Consider the following 23,103-nt stretch of genomic DNA (forward strand, 5'->3'; position numbering starts at 1 on the left):
AAACAGATGTCAGTAGAGTAGAGCTCTATTCTCTTTCAGAAAGAGATAGCTGTAGCCTGTTTCAAAACAGATGTAAGTAGAGTAGAGCTCTATTCTCTTTCAGAAAGAGATAGCTGTAGCCTGTTTCAAAACAGATGTCAGTAGAGTAGAGCTCTGTTCTCTTTCAGAAAGAGATAGCTGTAGCCTGTTTCAAAACAGATGTCAGTAGAGTAGAGCTCTGTTCTCTTTCAGAAAGAGATAGCTGTAGCCTGTTTCAAAACAGATGTCAGTAGAGTAGAGCTCTATTCTCTTTCAGAAAGAGATAGCTGTAGCCTGTTTCAAAACAGATGTCAGTAGAGTAGAGCTCTATTCTCTTTCAGAAAGAGATAGCTGTAGCCTGTTTCAAAACAGATGTCAGTAGAGTAGAGCTCTATTCTCTTTCAGAAAGAGATAGCTGTAGCCTGTTTCAAAACAGATGTCAGTAGAGTAGAGCTCTATTCTAGAATGTTGCACCCTGTGTATTATGTACTATGTCAAGCTGATTCTATTTTCACACTTTAGATTCTACAGTTTTAGGCAAGGTGTGAGGTCAAACCTTTCTCACTCCTTTTTCTGCATCTTACTCTCCCCCTCACTCTCTACCCCTCACTCTCTACCCCACCTTTCTCCCCCTCACTCTCTACCCCACCTCTCTCTCCCCCTCTCTCTACCCCACCTCTCTCTCCCCCTCACTCTCTCTCCCCCTCACTCTCTCTCCCCCTCACTCTCTCTCCCCCTCACTCTCTCTCCCCCTCACTCTCTACCCCTCACTCTCTACCCCACCTCTCTCTCCCCCTCACTCTCTACCCCACCTTTTCTCCCCCTCACTCTCTACCCCACCTTTCTACCCCTCACTCTCTACCCCACCTCTCTCTCCCCCTCACTCTCTACCCCACCTTTCTACCCCTCACTCTCTACCCCACCTTTCTCCCCCTCACTCTCTACCCCACCTCTCTCTCCCCCTCACTCTCTACCCCACCTCTCTCTCCCCCTCACTCTCTACCCCACCTCTCTCTCCCCCTCACTCTCTACCCCACCTTTCTCCCCCTCACTCTCTACCCCTCACTCTCTACCCCACCTTTCTCCCCCTCACTCTCTACCCCACCTTTCTACCCCTCACTCTCTACCCCACCTTTCTCCCCCTCACTCTCTACCCCACCTTTCTACCCCTCACTCTCTACCCCACCTTTCTCCCCCTCACTCTCTACCCCTCACTCTCTACCCCACCTCTCTCTCCCCCTCACTCTCTACCCCACCTTTCTACCCCTCACTCTCTACCCCACCTTTCTCCCCCTCACTCTCTACCCCTCACTCTCTACCCCACCTCTCTCTCCCCCTCACTCTCTACCCCACCTTTCTACCCCTCACTCTCTACCCCACCTCTCTCCCCCTCACTCTCTACCCCTCACTCTCTACCCCACCTCTCTACCCCACCTCTCTACCCCACCTCTCTCACTCTCTACCCCACCTCTCTCCCCCCCTCACTCTCTACCCCACCTTTCTCCCACCCTCTTCTACTCTGTCTTCCTCTTCCTCTCTCCTCCCTTCCTCCTCCCTCTCTACCAGTGGGGCTGTGACCTGCAGACAGAGCATGAGAAGTACCTGGTGAAACATTGTGGCGATCTTCCTCTCTTCGTCACTGATTACCCCTATGCCCTGAAGCCCTTCTATGCACGAGACAACCTGGACCAACCTCTACACACGGTAAGATCACGTCCGGATCAGTCTAGTTTCAACAACACATCAGGTTGTTATTCTAAAAGAGAATGCGTTCTTAATAAGTTACCCGGTTAAATAAAGGCCAAGCAAATCTCCGCTCCATAGTTAAAACAGTTCAATGTTTCACCTATTGAAGTTGTACTGTTCCGGGCATGTTCCCGTCATGTCAGTTGAACCATCTGTCGTTTTTTTAAAGGTGCTTTCTTCAACACTTGCAGCCCAGCCATCTCCTTATGGTTTAGTCTAAAAGCTGAAGGCCTTTTAGTCACCCAGTGGTGTGTGTGTGTGTGTGTGTGTGTATGTGTGTATATGTATGCGTGTGTGTATATGTATGCGTGTGTGTGTGTATATGTATGCGTGTGTGTGTGTGTATATGTATGTGTGTGTATATGTATGCGTGTGTGTGTGTATATGTATGCATGTGTGTATATGTATGCGTGTGTGTGTGTGTGTGTGTGTGTGTGTGTATGTATGCATGTGTGTATATGTATGCGTGTGTGTGAGAGTATGTGTGTGTGTGTGTATGCATGTGTGTATATGTATGCGTGTGTATATGTATGTGTGTGTGTGTATATGTATGCGTGAGAGTATATGTGTGTGTGTGTGTGTATGTACACTACCGTTCAAAAGTTTGGGGTCACTTAGAAATGTCCTTGTTTTCAAAAGAAAAGCAATTTAAAATAACATCAAATTGATCAGAAATACAGTGTAGACATTGTTAATGTTGTAAATGGCTGGTAGCTGGAAACGGCTGATTTTTAATGGAATATCTACATAGGCGTACAGAGGCCCATTATCAGCAACCATCAGTCCTGTGTTCCAATGGCACGTTGTGTTTGCTAATCCAAGTTTATCATTTTAAAAGGCTAATTGATCATTAGAAAACCCTTTTGCAATTATGTTAGCACAGCTGAAAACTGTTGTGCTGATTAAAGAAGCAATAAAACTGGCCTTCTTGAGACTAGTTGAGTATCTGGAGCATCAGCAATTGTGGGTTCGATTACAGGCTCAAAATGTCCAGAAACAAATAACTTTCTTCTGAAACTCGTCAGTCTATTCTTGTTCTGAGAAATGAAGGCTATTACATGTGAGAAATTGCCAAGAAACTGAAGATCTCGTACAACGCTGTGTACTACTTCCATCACAGAACAGAACAAACTGTCTCTAACCAGAATAGAAAGAGGAATGGGAGGCCCCGGTGCACAACTGAGCAAGAGGACAAATACATCAGTGTCTAGTTTGAGAAACAGACGCCTCACAGGTCCTCAACTGCCAGCTTCATTAAATAGTACCCGCAAAACACCAGTCTCAACATCAACAGTGAAGAGGCGATTCTGGGATGCTGACCTTCTAGGCATATCTCAGATTGGCCAATAAAAATAAAAGATTAAGATGGGCAGTCTGAGATATGGCTTTTTCTTTGCAACTCTGCCTACACCACCCAGTATCCCATAATACATATCAAATCAAAATTGTATTTGCCACATGCGCCAAATACAACAGGTGTAGACATTACAGTGAAATGCTTACTTATTAATTCCACAAATTAACTTTTAAGAAGGCACACCTGTTAATTGAAATGCATTCCAGGTGACTACCTCATGAAACTGGTTGAGAGAATGCCAAGAGTGTGCAAAGCTGTCATCAAGGCAAAGGGTGGCTACTTTGAAGAATCTCAAATATAACATATATTTTGATTTGTTTAACACTTTTTTTGGTTACTACATTATTCCATATGTGTTATTTCATAGTTTTGATGTCTTCACTATTATTCTACTTGAATTAGTAGGTGTTCTAAAACTGTTGACAGGTGTGTGTGTGTGTGTGTGTGTGTGTGTGTGTGTGTGTGTGTGTGTGTGTGTGTGTGTGTGTGTGTGTGTGTGTGTGTGTGTGTGTGTGTGTGTGTGTGTGCCTCCCTCCCTCCCTCCCTCCCCAGGCAGCAGCAGTAGACCTATTGGTTCCTGGAGTAGGAGAGATGTGTGGAGGCTCTCTGAGAGAGGAGAGACTGGACCTGCTGAAGGCACGACTACGACAGTAAGAACACGTTATCCCATGATATTAACTATTACCACTTTGAGATAAAAGAAAACATCCTTCCAAATAAAAAATAGAACAATGCATTTCATGGCCAATACATATATACTGTATAAGTACATACATATATTTGACATACAACGGACAGAAATGTGAAAAGCGTAATATTGAGTAAATATGTATACTGTTGTCATACCTGTGTAACAACACAGTCATTAGTGTGTAAAAACATGGAATCAACATAGTCATTTGGTAAATAACTCGTCTGTTAAATACATTATGCATCTTCTTTAGGGCTGGTTTGGATGAGACATACGGATGGTAAGAGTATTCTGTTCTACTCTACACTGTTCTATTCTGTTCTACTCTACACTGTTCTATTCTGTTCTATTCTACACTGTTCTATTCTACTCTACACTGTTCTATTCTGTTCTATTCTACTCTACACTGTTCTATTCTGTTCTACTCTACACTGTTCTATTCTATTCTACTCTACACTGTTCTATTCTGTTCTATTCTACTCTACACTGTTCTATTCTGTTCTACTCTACACTGTTCTATTCTATTCTATTCTACACTGTTCTATTCTGTTCTATTCTACTCTACACTGTTCTATTCTGTTCTATTCTACACTGTTCTATTCTATTCTACTCTACACTGTTCTATTCTGTTCTATTCTACACTGTTCTATTCTGTTCTATTCTACACTGTTCTATTCTGTTCTATTCTACTCTACACTGTTCTATTCTGTTCTATTCTACTCTACACTGTTCTATTCTGTTCTATTCTACACTGTTCTATTCTGTTCTATTCTACACTGTTCTATTCTGTTCTATTCTACACTGTTCTATTCTGTTCTATTCTACTCTACACTGTTCTATTCTGTTCTATTCTACTCTACACTGTTCTATTCTGTTCTATTCTACTCTACACTGTTCTATTCTGTTCTATTCTACTCTACACTGTTCTATTCTACTCTACACTGTTCTATTCTGTTATATTCTACACTGTTCTATTCTGTTCTATTCTACTCTACACTGTTCTATTCTATTATATTCTACTCTACACTGTTCTATTCTGTTCTATTCTACACTGTTCTATTCTGTTCTATTCTACACTGTTCTATTCTGTTCTATTCTACACTGTTCTATTATGTTATATTCTACACTGTTCTATTCTGTTCTATTCTACTCTACACTGTTCTATTCTGTTATATTCTACACTGTTCTATTCTGTTATATTCTACTCTACACTGTTCTATTCTGTTATATTCTACTCTACACTGTTCTATTCTGTTATATTCTACTCTACACTGTTCTATTCTGTTATATTCTACTCTACACTGTTCTATTCTGTTATATTCTACTCTACACTGTTCTATTCTGTTCTATTCTACTCTACACTGTTCTATTCTGTTATATTCTACTCTACACTGTTCTATTCTACTCTACACTGTTCTATTCTGTTCTATTCTACTCTATACTGTTCTATTCTGTTATATTCTACTCTACACTGTTCTATTCTGTTATATTCTACACTGTTCTGTTCTGTTCTATTCTACTCTACACTGTTATATTCTATTATATTCTACTCTACACTGTTCTATTCTGTTCTATTCTACACTGTTCTATTCTGTTCTATTCTACTCTACACTGTTCTATTATGTTATATTCTACACTGTTCTATTCTGTTCTATTCTACTCTACACTGTTCTATTCTGTTATATTCTACTCTACACTGTTCTATTCTGTTATATTCTACTCTACACTGTTCTATTCTACTCTACACTGTTCTATTCTGTTCTATTCTACTCTACACTGTTCTATTCTGTTCTATTCTACTCTACACTGTTCTATTATGTTATATTCTACACTGTTCTATTCTGTTCTATTCTACTCTACACTGTTCTATTCTGTTATATTCTACTCTACACTGTTCTATTCTGTTATATTCTACTCTACACTGTTCTATTCTACTCTACACTGTTCTATTCTGTTCTATTCTACTCTACACTGTTCTATTCTGTTATATTCTACTCTACACTGTTCTATTCTATTATATTCTACTCTACACTGTTCTGTTATATTCTACTCTACACTGTTCTATTATACTCTACACTGTTCTATTCTGTTCTATTCTACTCTACACTGTTCTATTCTGTTCTATTCTACTCTACACTGTTCTATTCTGTTATATTCTACTCTACACTGTTCTATTCTACTCTACACTGTTCTATTCTGTTCTATTCTACTCTACACTGTTCTATTCTGTTATATTCTACTCTACACTGTTCTATTCTACTCTACACTGTTCTATTCTGTTCTATTCTACTCTACACTGTTCTATTATATTCTACTCTACACTGTTCTATTCTGTTATATTCTACTCTACACTGTTCTATTCTGTTATATTCTACTCTACACTGTTCTATTCTGTTATATTCTACTCTACACTGTTCTATTCTGTTCTATTCTACTCTACACTGTTCTATTCTGTTCTATTCTACTCTACACTGTTCTATTCTGTTCTATTCTACACTGTTCTGTTCTATTATACTCTACACTGTTCTATTCTGTTCTATTCTACTCTATACTGTTCTATTCTGTTCTATTCTACTCTACACTGTTCTGTTCTATTCTACTCTACACTGTTCTATTCTGTTCTATTCTACTCTACACTGTTCTATTCTGTTATATTCTACTCTACACTGTTCTATTCTGTTCTATTCTACTCTACACTGTTCTATTCTGTTCTATTCTACTCTACACTGTTCTATTCTGTTCTATTCTACTCTACACTGTTCTATTCTATTATATTCTACTCTACACTGTTCTGTTCTATTCTACTCTACACTGTTCTATTCTGTTCTATTCTACTCTACACTGTTCTATTCTGTTCTATTCTACTCTATACTGTTCTATTCTGTTCTATTCTACTCTACACTGTTCTGTTCTATTCTACTCTACACTGTTCTATTCTGTTCTATTCTACTCTACACTGTTCTATTATATTATATTCTACTCTACACTGTTCTATTCTGTTATATTCTACTCTACACTGTTCTATTCTGTTCTATTCTACTCTACACTGTTCTATTCTGTTATATTCTACTCTACACTGTTCTATTCTACTCTACACTGTTCTATTCTGTTCTATTCTACTCTACACTGTTCTATTATATTCTACTCTACACTGTTCTATTCTGTTATATTCTACTCTACACTGTTCTATTCTGTTATATTCTACTCTACACTGTTCTATTCTGTTATATTCTACTCTACACTGTTCTATTCTGTTCTATTCTACTCTACACTGTTCTATTCTGTTCTATTCTACTCTATACTGTTCTATTCTGTTCTATTCTACTCTACACTGTTCTATTCTGTTATATTCTACTCTACACTGTTCTATTCTGTTATATTCTACTCTACACTGTTCTATTCTGTTCTACTCTATACTGTTCTATTCTGTTCTATTCTACACTGTTCTGTTCTATTCTACTCTACACTACACTGTTCTGTTCTATTCTACTCTACTCTACACTGTTCTATTCTGTTCTATTCTACTCTACACTGTTCTATTATATTCTATTCTACTCTACACTGTTCTATTCTACTCTACACTGTTCTATTCTACTCTACACTGTTCTATTCTGTTCTATTCTACTCTACACTGTTCTATTCTACTCTACTCTACACTGTTCTATTCTACTCTACACTACACTGTTCTGTTCTATTCTACTCTACTCTACACTGTTCTATTCTGTTCTATTCTACTCTACACTGTTCTATTATATTCTATTCTACTCTACACTGTTCTATTCTACTCTACACTGTTCTATTCTACTCTACACTGTTCTATTCTACTCTACACTGTTCTATTCTACTCTACTCTACACTGTTCTATTCTACTCTACACTGTTCTATTCTGTTCTATTCTACTCTACACTGTTCTATTCTGTTCTATTCTACTCTACACTGTTCTATTCTGTTCTGTTATATTCTACTCTAATCTACTATATTCTGTCTCTCCAGGTATTTGGATCTGAGGCGTTTTGGCTCTGTCCCTCACGGTGGGTTTGGGATGGGCTTTGAGCGCTACCTGCAGTGTGTTTTGGGGGTTGACAACATCAAAGACGTTATTCCATTCCCCAGATACTCCCGCTCCTGCCTTCTGTAAACCATACACTGAGTATACCAAACATTAAGAACACCTTCCTAATATTGAGTTGCATCCTTTTTTGCCCTCACAACAGCCTCAATTCGTTGGGGCATGGACTCTACAAGGTGTCGAAAGCGTTCCACAGGGATGCTGGCCCATGTTGACTCCAATGCTTCCCACAGTTGTGTCAAGTTGGCTGGATGTCCTTTGGATAGTGGCCCATTCTTGATACACACAGGAAACTGTTGAGTGTGAAAAACCCAGTAGCGTTGCAGTTCTTTTCACAAACCGGTGAGCCTGGCACCTACTACCATACCCCGTTCAAAGGCACTTTAATATTTTGTCTTGCCCATTCACCCTCTGAATGGCACACATACACAATCCATGTCTCAATTGTCTCAAGGCTTAAAAATCCTTCTTTAACCTGCCTCCTCCCCTTCATCTACACTGATTGAAGTGGATTTAACAAGTGACATCAATAAGGGATCATAGCTTTCACCTGGATTCACCTGGTCAGTCTATGCCATGGAAAGAGCAGGTGTTCATAATGTTTTGTACACTCAGGGTATATAGCACTATGGTCAGATGATTCGTTTGTGAAGATGTCAATGTTTTTTTATTTATAAAAAGTCTAAATGACCAAATGTTGTCTGCTGTTGTTCATTTAAGAAACTGTCAAAAATAGTGTTTAAATGCATAGGCACGGGAAGTAGTGATGCCGAGGGTGCTGCAGCCGAGGGTGCTGCAGCCGAGGGTGCTGCAGCCGAGGGTGCTGCAGCCGAGGGTGCTGCAGCCGAGGGTGCTGCAGCCGAGGGTGCTGCAGCCGAGGGTGATTGAAACTACTGCCCGCAGCTATATTTAAATGTTGATTGGACCAATGTATTGTTGATTGGACCAATGTATTGTTGATTGGACCAATGTATTGTTGATTGGACCAATGTATTGTTGATTGGACCAATGTATTGTTGATTGAGTCTAGAACAGTGTGTTTGAGTTTCCGTGAGACTTTCAGGTGCACAGAGAAGGTCACTACTGTTTCCAGGAGTCCTTCAGGTGCACATAGAAGGTCACTACTGTTTCCAGGAGTCCTTCAGGTACACAGAGAAGGTCACTACTGTTTCCAGGAGTCCTTCAGGTGCACATAGAAGGTCACTACTGTTTCCAGGAGTCCTTCAGGTACACAGAGAAGGTCACTACTGTTTCCAGGAGTCCTTCAGGTACACAGAGAAGGTCACTACTGTTTCCAGGAGTCCTTCAGGTGCACAGAGAAGGTCACTACTGTTTCCAGGAGTCCTTCAGGTGCACAGAGAAGGTCACTACTGTTTCCAGGAGTCCTTCAGGTGCACAGAGAAGGTCACTACTGTTTCCAGGAGTCCTTCAGGTGCACAGAGAAGGTCACTACTGTTTCCAGGAGTCCTTCAGGTGCACAGAGAAGGTCACTACTGTTTCCAGGAGTCCCTCAGGTGCACAGACAAGGTCACTACTGTTTCCAGGAGTCCTTCAGGTGCACAGACAAGGTCACTACTGTTTCCAGGAGTCCTTCAGGTGCACAGACATCACATAACTGTTTCCAGGAGTCCTTTAGGGGCACAGACAAGGTGACTACTGTATGTATTATGATGGCGAAACAAGGCTGAAGAATGATTCACTTCGACTTCACGGCCAGTTACTGTAGTTATTTATGTGACTGCCCTTCTTAGGTAATCATGTCCAGTGTAATGGTAGCTCTGGTCCAGGGCGTTAGTGTACGTTCCCTCACTTAATCTGGTTCTAATGATGAATTTAGTTTTAAGATGCTTTTGTGAAACAGGGCCCTGGACCAGAGCTATGTTTCGTGTCGCGTAGTAGGCGTCTCTTTTATCCACTAGATGGTGCGTTTTCACACCTCTTCCTCATTTCTTATCTCCTGGATTTTCTGTATCCTGTATCATTTTTCTTTCTGCCATTGACGAAAGATTCACATTCAAGCAACAGTTGATCAACCCACGAGTTTCTCAACACAACTTATAGGTAGAAGGAAATGTTATCTTAGTAACATATATCAGCCTACTAATTAATAAGAGACTTTCATGCATAAAAAGTTGGATTAAACCAATTGTCCTATTTACAAGCCTATTAATTGCGGCACAGATCATAGTTTCCATTCACCGACATTTTTACATTACTTCCCACGGTTTGTCTAAGGAGGGTCATAGTCCTTCTGCTAGAGTTTACTCCTGTTTCCATGTTCGCAATTTAATTTGCCTCTGCCCACTGGGCACAGACACCAGTTCAACATCTAGTTTTAATTTACATTTGGTTGAGTTGTGAATTAAACGTGAAATTAACAAAACATGTCACCATGTCATTGGATTTAGGTCAAAAGTTGGGTGAAAAAAATATGACATTCCCATATGTTGATGTCCTTTTTTATTTATTTTATCCAATCCGTTTTCCACGTTGAGTCAACGTCATCACATTGAATCTTTTGGTTGAAATGACGTAGAAACGCTGTTGATTCAACCAGTTTTTTTGGCCAGTGGGTGTGTGGTTTGTACTACACTATGTTGCGTCTGACTGCTTTGGCGCATAATGGACTCCGGGGATGAACAGGGAGAGGAGCTGTGCTTGCGTCAAGCCAAGCCAAGCCAAGCCAAGCACAGCTCCTCTCTGTTCGTCCCAGCGCTGCTGTTCTTGCCCAGAGCCCATCCCTGTAGTTCAGTGGGCGTGGAAAACAAAGTGCAGAGACATCCTTCAGTACTTCCTACATCACCGTGATCCGTTGAGGGCACCCGCCGCTCGCGGGCTCATTGCTAGTTTACCGTCCAGCACAGCCGCATAATAACTCCCGGGGAGAGGGACGAGGGACGAGGGATCGGTTGTTGCGCTCCGCGAACCGGCTAGAGGTGGTGATTCAGTTCTGTGCGTTATGGTGACACCAAGGACGAATAGCAGTCAGGCAGCATCTCCTGTCGCGCAGTCAGCCTTGCGCTTATAGACCCAACGAGATAAATGGGGAGCGGACTGCACCAAACAGTGTCCGGCACCGATAGCGCCACTCCACATTGACCAAAAGAACTGGACATTAGGCACTGGACGGAACCCGTCATGTACTAAAGAAAGTATATTACACCAGTAGCTGTTAAGAGACTGGAACAGGATTTTGAAGAAGCGGTTTTTTGTTCAGCATGAGCGGTGGAGGAGAAATCATCTTCCAAGGCTGGCTGAGAAAATCGCCACCGGAGAAGAAACTGAGGAGATATGTAAGTAATATAGAATAAATTATTATCCTACTTTTTGCGCACTTTTTCTTTTGGTTGTTACTCAACAGCCTGTATTGACTCAGTAGGCTAACAGGGAGTATGGATGGACTGACAGCTGTTCTGACCGTAGTCTGTCTGTCCACCCACTTCAGCTGGTATGTATAAAGAGAGAGAGAGAGAGATGTTTTGTGATGAGTTCAATTTCTAACAGGTGCATACAACTGCCCTGGAGAGTTACATGTTGCCTCCAATTTTCTCCTCACTTTTTAGATTTATCTGATGCTGCTCCCTCTGTTTTTAGACTTATCTGATGCTGCTCCCTCTGTTTTTAGACTTATCTGATGCTGCTCCCTCTGTTTTTAGACTTATCTGATGCTGCTCCCTCTGTTTTTAGACTTATCTGATGCTGCTCCCTCTGTTTTTAGACTTATCTGATGCTGCTCCCTCTGTTTTTAGACTTATCTATAAGTCATGTGTCAGCAGGTAGCCTAGCGCGTTGGGCCAGTAACTGAAAGGTCGCTGGTTTGAATCCCTGAACCGACTAGGTGAAAAATCTCTCATTGTGCCCCCGAGTCAGGCACTTTACCCTATTTCAGGGATGGGGATGGGGTCCACATAAAACGGAACTGATCATGAGGGGCTGCAGTGGGTCTGTGTAAAAAAAAAAAAAACGAAATCCCTGCCCTAATTGCTCCTGTAAATCGCTCTGGATAAGAGCGTCCGCTAAACGATGTAAATGTGATGTGTTTTCAAAAACAACTTTATTCAGACTATATTTAACTAATAGTTAAAGGCCTGCAGAGGAAGCTGTGCTCACAATGGGGCTCTATAGTACCATTGAGATGCTGTCTGCCTGTCCATCTGTCTGCCTGTCCATCTGTCTGCCTGTCCATCTGTCTGCCTGTCCATCTGTCTGCCTGTCCATCTGTCTGCCTGTCCATCTGTCTGCCTGTCCATCTGTCTGCCTGTCCATCTGTCTGCCTGTCCATCTGTCTGCCTGTCCATCTGTCTGCCTGTCCATCTGTCTGCCTGTCCATCTGTCTGCCTGTCCATCTGTCTGCCTGTCCATCTGTCTGCCTGTCCATCTGTCTGCCTGTCCCTCTGTCTGCCTGTCCATCTGTCTGCCTGTCCCTCTGTCTGCCTGTCCATCTGTCTGCCTGTCCATCTGTCTGCCTGTCCCTCTGTCTGCCTGTCCATCTGTCTGCCTGTCCATCTGTCTGCCTGTCCATCTGTCTGCCTGTCCATCTGTCTGCCTGTCCATCTGTCTGCCTGTCCCTCTGTCTGCCTGTCCATCTGTCTGCCTGTCCATCTGTCTGCCTGTCCATCTGTCTGCCTGTCCATCTGTCTGCCTGTCCATCTGTCTGCCTGTCCATCTGTCTGCCTGTCCCTCCGTCTGCCTGTCCATCTGTCTGCCTGTCCATCTGTCTGCCTGTCCATCTGTCTGCCTGTCCCTCTGTCTGCCTGTCCATCTGTCTGCCTGTCCATCTGTCTGCCTGTCCATCTGTCTGCCTGTCCATCTGTCTGCCTGTCCATCTGTCTGCCTGTCCATCTGTCTGCCTGTCCATCTGTCTGCCTGTCCATCTGTCTGCCTGTCCATCTGTCTGCCTGTCCATCTGTCTGCCTGTCCATCTGTCTGCCTGTCCATCTGTCTGCCTGTCCATCTGTCTGCCTGTCCATCTGTCTGCCTGTCCATCTGTCTGCCTGTCCATCTGTCTGCCTGTCCCTCTGTCTGCCTGTCCCTCTGTCTGCCTGTCCATCTGTCTGCCTGTCCATCTGTCTGCCTGTCCATCTGTCTGCCTGTCCATCTGTCTGCCTGTCCATCTGTCTGCCTGTCCCTCTGTCTGCCTGTCCCTCTGTCTGCCTGTCCATCTGTCTGCCTGTCCATCTGTCTGCCTGTCCCTCTGTCTGCCTGTCCATCTGTCTGCCTGTCCATCTGTCTGCCTGTCCATCTGTCTGCCTGTCCCTCTGTCTGCCTGTCCATCTGTCTGCCTGTCCATCTGTCTGCCTGTCCATCTGTCTGCCTGTCCATCTGTCTGCCTGTCCATCTGTCTGCCTGTCCATCTGTCTGCCTGTCCCTCTGTCTGCCTGTCCATCTGTCTGCCTGTCCATCTGTCTGCCTGTCCATCTGTCTGCCTGTCCATCTGTCTGCCTGTCCATCTGTCTGCCTGTCCATCTGTCTGCCTGTCCATCTGTCTGCCTGTCCATCTGTCTGCCTGTCCCTCTGTCTGCCTGTCCATCTGTCTGCCTGTCCATCTGTCTGCCTGTCCATCTGTCTGCCTGTCCCTCTGTCTGCCTGTCCATCTGTCTGCCTGTCCATCTGTCTGCCTGTCCATCCGTCTGCCTGTCCCTCCGTCTGCCTGTCCATCTGTCTGCCTGTCCATCTGTCTGCCTGTCCATCTGTCTGCCTGTCCATCTGTCTGCCTGTCCATCTGTCTGCCTGTCCATCTGTCTGCCTGTCCATCTGTCTGCCTGTCCATCTGTCTGCCTGTCCATCTGTCTGCCTGTCCATCTGTCTGCCTGTCCCTCCGTCTGCCTGTCCATCTGTCTGCCTGTCCATCTGTCTGCCTGTCCATCTGTCTGCCTGTCCCTCTGTCTGCCTGTCCATCTGTCTGCCTGTCCATCTGTCTGCCTGTCCATCTGTCTGCCTGTCCATCTGTCTGCCTGTCCATCTGTCTGCCTGTCCATCTGTCTGCCTGTCCATCTGTCTGCCTGTCCATCTGTCTGCCTGTCCCTCTAATGCTGTTAAGGACATATGTCCCCATGATTGCCTGTAAACTGCTTAGTAGCAGAAGGAAGAAATATTATTCTCATCCTTATTATCCGACCGAAAATAATGTAACTTCTGTCTGTGTTGCCATTTTATATGAATTATGAATATTACTGTAGTCACCAATATGCGATCTCTATGGACTGGACATGGGCCGCATCCCAAATACCTCCCTGTTTAGTGCACTACTTTAGACCAGGGCCCATAGGCCTTTTGGGAAAGCATGTCTGTCTCTGGACAGTACATGTGGACAACTTATAATATAATAATAATAATATGCCATTTAGCAGATGCTTTTATCCAAAGCGACTTACAGTCATGTGCGCATACATTTTTTGTGTATGGGTGGTCCCGGGGATCGAACCCACTACCTTGGCGTTACAAGCGCCGTGCTCTACCAGCTGAGCTACAGAGGACCATATTCATATTCATCATCTTCAGCACTACCCCAACATCAACATACTGTATGTTAAAATGGCACGTTTCTGTGTTTTGTAGTAAAAAAAAGGTTGAGGAAGATAAGTGTTACCAGTGACGACATCGGTGTGTTACCAGTGACGACATCGGTGTGTTACCAGTGACGACATCGGTGTGTTACCAGTGACATCATCGGTGTGTTACCAGTGACATCATCAACCAATTAGTTGGTGAAGCCTACTCATAATTTGTTAATCACATGATGCTCACCGATGATGTCACTGGTAACACACCGATGAAGTCATTGGAAACTCATATCTTCCTCTTTTCTTCTTGACTACAAAACATAGAAACGTGCCATTTTAACATACAGGATGTTGATGTTGGGGTAGTGCTGGGGAGGATGAATATGACGTTTTAAAATAGTACTATTTCCTCTTAAAGCCTGCAAATTCATATATGTTACGTCCTGGAAATTCGTATGATATGTTACAAGATCATGTTGAATCTCTTTAACTGAATTAGATAGGATTTATGATAGCAGAGACGAACATGAGATAATCTGTGACAAATACAGCTGGCTAGTGTTTATGTATGGTGTTGCATTACAAACCCATCTCTCTCTCGCTCTCGCTCTCTCCTCTCTCTCTCTCTCTCTCTCTCTCGCTCTCTCAATTCAATTCAAAGGGATTTATTGGCATGGGAAACATATGTTAACGTTACATTTACATTTTAGTCATTTATCAGACGCTCTTATCCAGAGCGACTTACAGTTAGTGAGTGCATACATTATTTTTTGTATTTTTCATACTGGCCCCCCGTGGGAATCAAACCCACAACCCTGGCGTTGCAAACGCCATGCCCTACCAACTGAGCTACATCCCTGCCGGCCATTCCCTCCCCTACCCTGGACGACGCTGGGCCAATTGTGCGCCGCCCCGTTGCCAAAGCAAGTGAAATAGATAATAAACAAAAGTGAAATGAACAATACAAATGAACAGTAAACATTACACTCAGAAGTTCCAAAATAATAAAGACATTTCAAATGTAATATTATGGCTATAAACAGTGTTGTAATGATGTGATGGCACACTTTGGTATTTCACCCAATAGATATGGGAGTTTATCAAAATTGGGTTTGTTTTCATGGGTCTGTCTGATCTGTGGGAAATATGTGTCTCTAATATGGTCATACATTTGGCAGGAGGTTAGGAAGTGCAGCTCAGTTTCCACCTCATTTTGTGGGCAGTGTGCACATAGCCTGTCTTCTCTTGAGAGCCAGGTCTGCCTACGGCGGCCTTTCTCAATAGCAAGGCTATGCTCACTGAGTCTGTACAGAGTCAAAGCTTTCCTTAAGTTTGGGTCAGTCACAGTGGTCAGGTATTCTGCCACTGTTTACTCTCTGTTTAGAGCCAAATAGCATTCTAGTTTGCTCTGTTTTTTTGTTAATTCTTTACAATGCGTCAAGTAATTCTCTTTTTGTTTTCTCATGATTTGGTTGGGTCTAATTGTGTTGTTGTCCTGGGGCTGTGTGGGGTCTGTTTGTGTTTGTGAACAGAGCCCCAGGACCAGCTTGCTTAGGGGACTCTTCTCCAAGTTCATCTCTTTGTAGGTGATGGCTTTGTTATGAAAGGTTTGGGAATCGCTTCCTTTTAGGTGGGTGTAGAATTTAACTGCTCTTTTCTGGATTTTGATCATTAGCGGCTATCGGCCTAATTCTGCTCTGCATGCATTATTTGGTGTTTTACGTTGTACACTGAGGATATTTTTGCAGAATTCTGCATGCAGAGTCTCAGTTTGGTGTTTGTCCCATTTAGTGAATTCTTGGTTGGTGAGCGGACCCCAGACCTCAGAACCATAAAGGGCAATGGGTTCTATAACTGATTCAAGTATTTTTTGCCAGATCGTAATTGGTATGTCGAGTTTTATGTTCCTTTTGATGGCATAGAAGGCCCTTCTTGCCTTGTTTCTCAGATCGTTCACAGCTTTGTGGAAGTTACCTGTGGCACTGATGTTTAGGTCGAGGTATTTTATAGTTGTTTTGTGTGCTCTAGGAAAACGGTGTCTAGATGGAATTTGTATTTGTGGTCCTGGTAACTGGACCTTTTTTGGAACACATTATTTTTAATTTTTGTCTTTCTGAGATTTACTGTCAGGGCCCAGGTCTGACAGAATCTGTGCAGAAGATCTAGGTGCTGCTGTAGGCCCTCCTTGGTTGGTGACAGAAGCACCAGATCATCAGCAAACAGTAGACATTTGACTTCAGATTCTAGCAGGGTGAGGCCGGGTGCTGCAGACTGTTCTAGTGCCCTCGCCAATTCGTTGATATATATGTTGAAGAGGGTGGGGCTTAAGCTGCATCCCTGTCTCACCCCACGGCCCTGTGGAAAGAAATGTGTGTGTTTTTTGACAATTTTAACCGCACACTTGTTGTTTGTGTACATGGATTTTATAATGTCTTATATTTTTCCCCCAAAACCACTTTCCATCAATTTGTATAGCAGACCCTCATGCCAAATTTTAGTCAAAAGTTTTTTTGAAATCATCAAAGCATGAGAAGACTTTGCCTTTGTTTTGGAGGGTGTGCAAGGTGAATATGTGGTCTGTTGTACGGTAATTTGGTAAAAAGCCAATTTGACATTTGCTCAGTACATTGTTTTCACTGATGAAATTTACGAGTCTGCTGTTAATGATAATGCAGAGGATTTCCCCAAGGTTGCTGATGACACATATCCCACGGTAGTTATTGGGGTCAAATTTGTCTCCACTTTTGTGGATTGGGGTGATCAGTCCTTGGTTCCAAATATTGGTGAAGATGCCAGAGCTAAGGATAATGTTAAAGAGTTTAAGTATAGCCAATTGGACTTTGTGGTCTGTATATTTTATCATTTCATTTAGGATACCATCAACACCACAGGCCTTTTTGGGTTGGAAGGTTTGTATTTTGTCCTGAAGTTCATTCAATGTAATTGGAGAATCCAGTGGGTTCTGGTAGTCTTTAATAGCTGATTCTAAGATTTTTATTTGATCATGTACAGTGAGGGAAAAAAGTATTTGATCCCCTGCTGATTTTGTACGTTTGCCCACTGACAAAGACATGATCAGTCTATAATTTCAATGGTAGGTTTATTTGAACAGTGAGAGAAGGAATAACAACAAAATAATCCAAAAAAACGCATGTCAAAAATGTTATGAATTGATTTGCATTTTAATGAGAGAAATAATTATTTGACCCCTCTGCAAAACATGACTTAGTACTTGGTGGCAAAACCCTTGTTGGCAATCACAGAGGTCAGATGTTTCTTGTAGTTGGCCACCAGGTTTGCACACATCTCAGGAGGGATTTTGTTCCACTCCTCTTTGCAGATCTTCTCCAAGTCATTAAGGTTTCGAGAAATACAGACATGATTTATTTCCCTCATTAAAATGCAAATCAATTGATAACATTTTTTACATCTGTTTTTCTGGATTTTTTTGTTGTTATTCTGTCTCTCACTGTTCAAATCAACCTACCATTAAAATTATAGACTGATCATTTATTTTTCAGTGGGCAAACTTACAAAATCAGCAGGGGATCAAATACTTTTTTTCCCTCACTGTATATGTTTCTGCAGTTCTTTTTTTGATATAGGGCCAAAAAGATTTGACAAGTGGTTTATCCATACATCTCAGTTTTGGATATATATCTCTTCGTGTTGTTATTTGTTTAGTGTATTCCAATTTTCCCAGAAGTGGTTAGTCTATGGATTCTTCAATTACATTGAGCTGATTTTTGATGTACTGTTCGTTCTTTTTCCGTGGTGTATTTCTGTATTGTTTTAGTGATTCACCATAGTGAAGGCGTAGGCTCAGGTTTTCTGGGTCTCTATGTTTTTGGTTGGATAGGTTTCTCAATTTCTTTCTTAGGTTTTTACATTCTTCATCAAACCATTTGTCACTGTAAATTTTCTTAGTTTTTCTGCTTGACATTTTTTGATTTGATCGGGAAGCTGAGAGGTCAAATATAATGTTTAGGTTTTCTACTTCCAAGTTTACAATATATCTTCACAATTACAGTGAAATGTTTTGTCCAGGAAGTTGTCTAAAAGGGATTTAAATTGTTGCCTAATTGTTTTTTTGGTACCGCTGCTGCCGCAGGTAGCTTAGTGGTTAAGAGCGTAGTGCCAGTAACCGAAAGGTCGCTGGTTCTAATCCCCGAGCCGACTAGGTGAAAAATCTGTCGATGTGCCCTTGAGCAAGGCACTTAACCCTAATTGCTCCTGTAAGTCGCTCTGGATAAGAGCGTCTGCTAAATTACAAAAATAAATAAATAAATAAATAAATAAATAAAAATTGGTAGGTTTCCACACTACTTTCCTTCCATCTATAGCATTTCTTAATATTATTCAGTTATTTTGGTTTTGATGCCTCACGATTGAGTATTGCTCTGTTCAAGTAGACTGGGATTTTGCTGTGATCTGATAGGGGTGTCAGTGGGCTGGCTGTGAATGGTCTGAGAGAATCTGGGTTGAGGTCATTGATAAAGTAGTCTACAGTACTACTGCCAAGAGATGAGGTATAGGTGTACCTACGGTAGGAGTCCCCTCGAAGCCTACCATTGAGTATGTACATACCCAGTTCTGGCATTTAGGTCGCCACAGACTAGTCCATGTCCCTGGGCCTGGAATGGTTGATTTCCTCCTCCAGGATGGAGAAGCTCTCTTCATTAAAGTATGGGGATTCTACTGGGGGGATATAGGTAGCACACAGGAGGAATTTTTCTCTGTTGAGGTCATTTCCTTTTGAATTTCTAGCCAAACGTAAAATGTTCCTGTTTTGATTCATTTAAGAGTGAGTTAGGTCTGCTCTATACCAAATGAGCATACCACCTGAGTCCCTTCCCTGTTTCACACCTGGTAGTTTGGTGGATGGGATTACCAGCTCTCTGTAACCTAGAGGGCAACCAGTGGGCCCATCTCCTCTATACCATGTTTGTTGTAGGATGACAATGTCTGTATTTCTGATTATTTCAGGTTCCTGCTCTTTAGGCCAAAGGCAGATGACCTCAGGCCTTGGATATTCCAGGATGAGATAGTGAAGGCTTTGTGTTCCATAAAGTGTCCAATGTTGTTAGTCGTGTGGTTTGGCCTCAGACCAGTAAGTGTGTGCAGAGCCTGCTGGGCATCTGGTACATGCCATTGGCTTGGGCTAGTGTAAGAGTCGGGGTTGGGCCTGTTTGCCTGCTCACGGCCTGGGCGTGTGTGTGACTTTCATGTTGAGGCTCTCTTTGTGGGAGTGGTGGGCAGGAGGGGCATAGGTCTGATCAGAGGGGGCTATATGGGTTATGGGTATGGTTGGTTTGGGGGGTATTGATTAGTTGGGGGGGGGGGGGGAGTCTGTTGGGGCTGTGTCTTGTTTTTCTCCTCTCTCCTCTCTCCTCTCCCCTCTCTCCTCTCTCTCTCCCTCTTGTTTCTCTCTCTCCCCTCTCCCCTCTCCTCTCTCTCCTCTCCTCCCCTCTCCCCTCTCTCCTCTCCTCTCCTCTCCTCTCCTCTCCTCTCGCTCTCTTTTTCCTATAATCTCTCTCCAGAAAAAATGGTTCCAAAATGGTTATTTGTCTGTCCCCATAGGAAAACCCTTTTTGGTTCGAGGGAAAACCCTTTTTGGTTCGAGGGAAAACCCTTTTTGGTTCGAGGGAAAACCTTTTTGGTTCGAGGGAAAACCCTTTTTGGTTCAAGTTGGAACCCTTTGGGGTTTCATGTAGAATCCTCTGTGGGAAAGGTTCTACATGAAACCCAAAATGGTTCTACCTGGAACTAAAAAGGGTTCTCTTCAAAGCATTCTCCTATGGGGACAGCCGAAGAACCCTTTTAGAAAAAAAGGTGCTATCTAGAACCTAAGAGTGTATAGCTGGCTTTGCCATGATGTCATCTTTGTGTGTGTGTGTGTGTGTGTGTGTGTGTGTGTGTGCGTGCATTTCATTTGTCTTCAGAAGGCCGGCCACTCAGTCAGTCAGTCTGTCTGTCCTGTATGTCTCACTGTGTGTGTGTGTGTGTGTGTGTGTGTGTGTGTGTGTCACTGTGTTTATCCAGAGACCAGCAGGTCAGGGAGAACAGAGCAGAGGGAAAACATGACAACGTATACCACTGACATAGAAACACAACCCTGTGTTCATGGTCTGCATCACCATGGTTGAGATCAGTAGGCAGAAGAAACCCTAGGCAAGAAAAACTACACAAAAAGAAGGAACTTATAATGAACAAGACCCAGAATTGTTAATATTATGGTTTTAGTCACTGCAAGGGGGGCCTGGTGGTACCTACCCCGCCTCTATAGTTCAATCCCAGCCAATAACCAATAAACAACTTAACAACTAAACACAGTGCTCATGCTTAATTAGATAGGGTTAATATTATGGCCTTGGTCAGGCACTAGGAGGTGGGGTTAACAATCTCAGTCCTTTGCTGCAATGTGGAGCCTGGTGGTACCACAACTACAATGTGGAGCCTGGTGGTACCACAACTACAATGTGGAGCCTGGTGGTACCACAACTACAATGTGGAGCCTGGTGGTACCACAACTACAATGTGGAGCCTGGTGGTACCACAACTACAATGTGGAGCCTGGTGGTACCACAACTACAATGTGGAGCCTGGTGGTACCACAACTACAATGTGGAGCCTGGTGGTACCACAACTACAAGGTTGGCCTGGTGGTACCACAACTACAATGTGGAGCCTGGTGGTACCACAACTACAATGTGGAGCCTGGTGGTACCACAACTACAATGTGGAGCCTGGTGGTACCACAACTACAATGTGGAGCCTGGTGGTACCACAACTACAATGTGGAGCCTGGTGGTACCACAACTACAATGTGGAGCCTGGTGGTACCACAACTACAATGTGGAGCCTGGTGGTACCACAACTACAATGTGGAGCCTGGTGGTACCACAACTACAAGGTTGGCCTGGTGGTACCACAACTACAATGTGGAGCCTGGTGGTACCACAACTACAATGTGGAGCCTGGTGGTACCACAACTACAATGTGGAGCCTGGTGGTACCACAACTACAATGTGGAGCCTGGTGGTACCACAACTACAATGTGGAGCCTGGTGGTACCACAACTACAATGTGGAGCCTGGTGGTACCACAACTACAATGTGGAGCCTGGTGGTACCACAACTACAAGGTGGAGCCTGGTGGTACCACAACTACAAGGTTGGCCTGGTGGTACCACAACTACAAGGTGGAGCCTGTTGGTACCACAACTACAAGGTGGAGCCTGGTGGTACCACAACTACAAGGTGTGGCCTGGTGGTACCACAACTACAAGGTGTGGCCTGGTGGTACCACAACTACAAGGTGGAGCCTGGTGGTACCACAACTACAAGGTGGAGCCTGGTGGTACCACAACTACAATGTGGAGCCTGGTGGTACCACAACTACAAGGTGGAGCCTGGTGGTACCACAACTACAAGGTTGGCCTGGTGGTACCACAACTACAAGGTGGAGCCTGTTGGTACCACAACTACAAGGTGGAGCCTGGTGGTACCACAACTACAAGGTGTGGCCTGGTGGTACCACAACTACAAGGTGTGGCCTGGTGGTACCACAACTACAAGGTGTGGCCTGGTGGTACCACAACTACAAGGTGGAGCCTGGTGGTACCACAACTACAAGGTGGAGCCTGGTGGTACCACAACTACAAGGTTGGCCTGGTGGTACCACAACTACAAGGTGGAGCCTGGTGGTACCACACCTTTACTAGTCTCCCAGTCCAAGTCCCATTCCCAATAATCAACTAGAACACACACTGTTGAAGCAGGCAGCAGACAGTGTAAACAGATGGAATGATTAGTTACTACTGAACACACTAATCGGGCCATCTAGAATTCCTTCCATTAGAACTCACAGAGAGAGAGAGAGAGAGAGAGAGAGAGAGAGAGAGAGACCATACACACGCAGAGGCAGCAGGCTGTTAGTTGTGGGACAATGGGGGCCATTTAGACAGCAGTATTGCTGTCATCTGACTTAGCTGAGCCCAATGTAGAGGAAGGCTATTTAAAGACACTAATGCTCCTGACATTCCACTGCCAAGGTATTAGTCTGAGAGGGAGGGAGGGAGGGAGGGAGGGAGAGAGGGAGAGAGGGAGGGAGGGAGGGAGGGAGAGAGGGAGAGAGGAGGGAGGGAGGGAGGGAGGGAGAGAGGGAGAGAGGGAGGGAGAGAGGGAGAGAGGGAGGGAGGGAGGGAGGGAGGAGGGAGGGAGAGAGGAGAGAGGGAGGGAGAGAGGGAGAGAGGGAGAGAGGGAGAGAGGGAGAGAGGGAGACTGTAGGATGCGTAAAGATGTTGTTGTAAACATTTAGAACTACAGTATCACATACCTATTAACACAGGGATAGACTACTTTGATGGGGGTGGGGGCCACAAAAAAATCTCATCTTGAGGGGCCGCATTGGCTCCTGGGTCTGCGTATCAACATTCATACCCACAAGTGCATTCAGAGCCGGCCCTAGCCTTTTGGGGTCCCTAAGCGAAATTGGAAGTTTTAGAGGTAATTCCCTGCAATTCTACTCATTTCGCCATGGGGCGGAAGACACATTTCGGTTGAATGCATTCAGTTGTGTGACTGTCTAGGTACCCCCTTCCCATTTTCTACTATTCTAACTCAACAGGAAGTTTTCGTTTTTGGAAATTGATCCGCGGGCGCCAGTTGCCCAGCCCTCTATCAAGAGCTTGTAAATAGGACAATAACATTTCATCACG

The 23,103-nt window shown here is 43.6% G+C and overlaps 2 protein-coding genes across 2 annotated transcripts in view; both read left to right on the forward strand.

Annotated features, from left to right (window-relative positions):
* The window catches only part of LOC311101350 (asparaginyl-tRNA synthetase-like), a 28,331-nt gene extending 19,758 nt beyond the window's left edge, over positions 1-8,573 (forward strand). Inside the window, exons 11-14 of the mRNA XM_084142487.1 lie at positions 1,585-1,722; positions 3,674-3,771; positions 4,066-4,092; positions 7,806-8,573. Coding sequence (XP_083998613.1) covers positions 1,585-1,722; positions 3,674-3,771; positions 4,066-4,092; positions 7,806-7,950 — 408 coding nt within the window. The 3' untranslated portion in view covers positions 7,951-8,573. The remainder of the gene's footprint in view (positions 1-1,584; positions 1,723-3,673; positions 3,772-4,065; positions 4,093-7,805) is intronic.
* Positions 8,574-10,687: 2,114 nt separating this feature from the next.
* The window catches only part of gab2 (GRB2-associated binding protein 2), a gene marked incomplete at its 3' end in the record, with an annotated part of 102,145 nt that continues 89,729 nt past the window's right edge, over positions 10,688-23,103 (forward strand). Inside the window, exon 1 of the mRNA XM_084143498.1 lies at positions 10,688-11,174. Coding sequence (XP_083999624.1) covers positions 11,100-11,174 — 75 coding nt within the window. The 5' untranslated portion in view covers positions 10,688-11,099. The remainder of the gene's footprint in view (positions 11,175-23,103) is intronic.

The sequence above is a fragment of the Coregonus lavaretus genome (genome assembly GCF_964263955.1).
Source record: "Coregonus lavaretus genome assembly, chromosome: 26".
Taxonomy (NCBI): Eukaryota; Metazoa; Chordata; class Actinopteri; order Salmoniformes; family Salmonidae; genus Coregonus; species Coregonus lavaretus.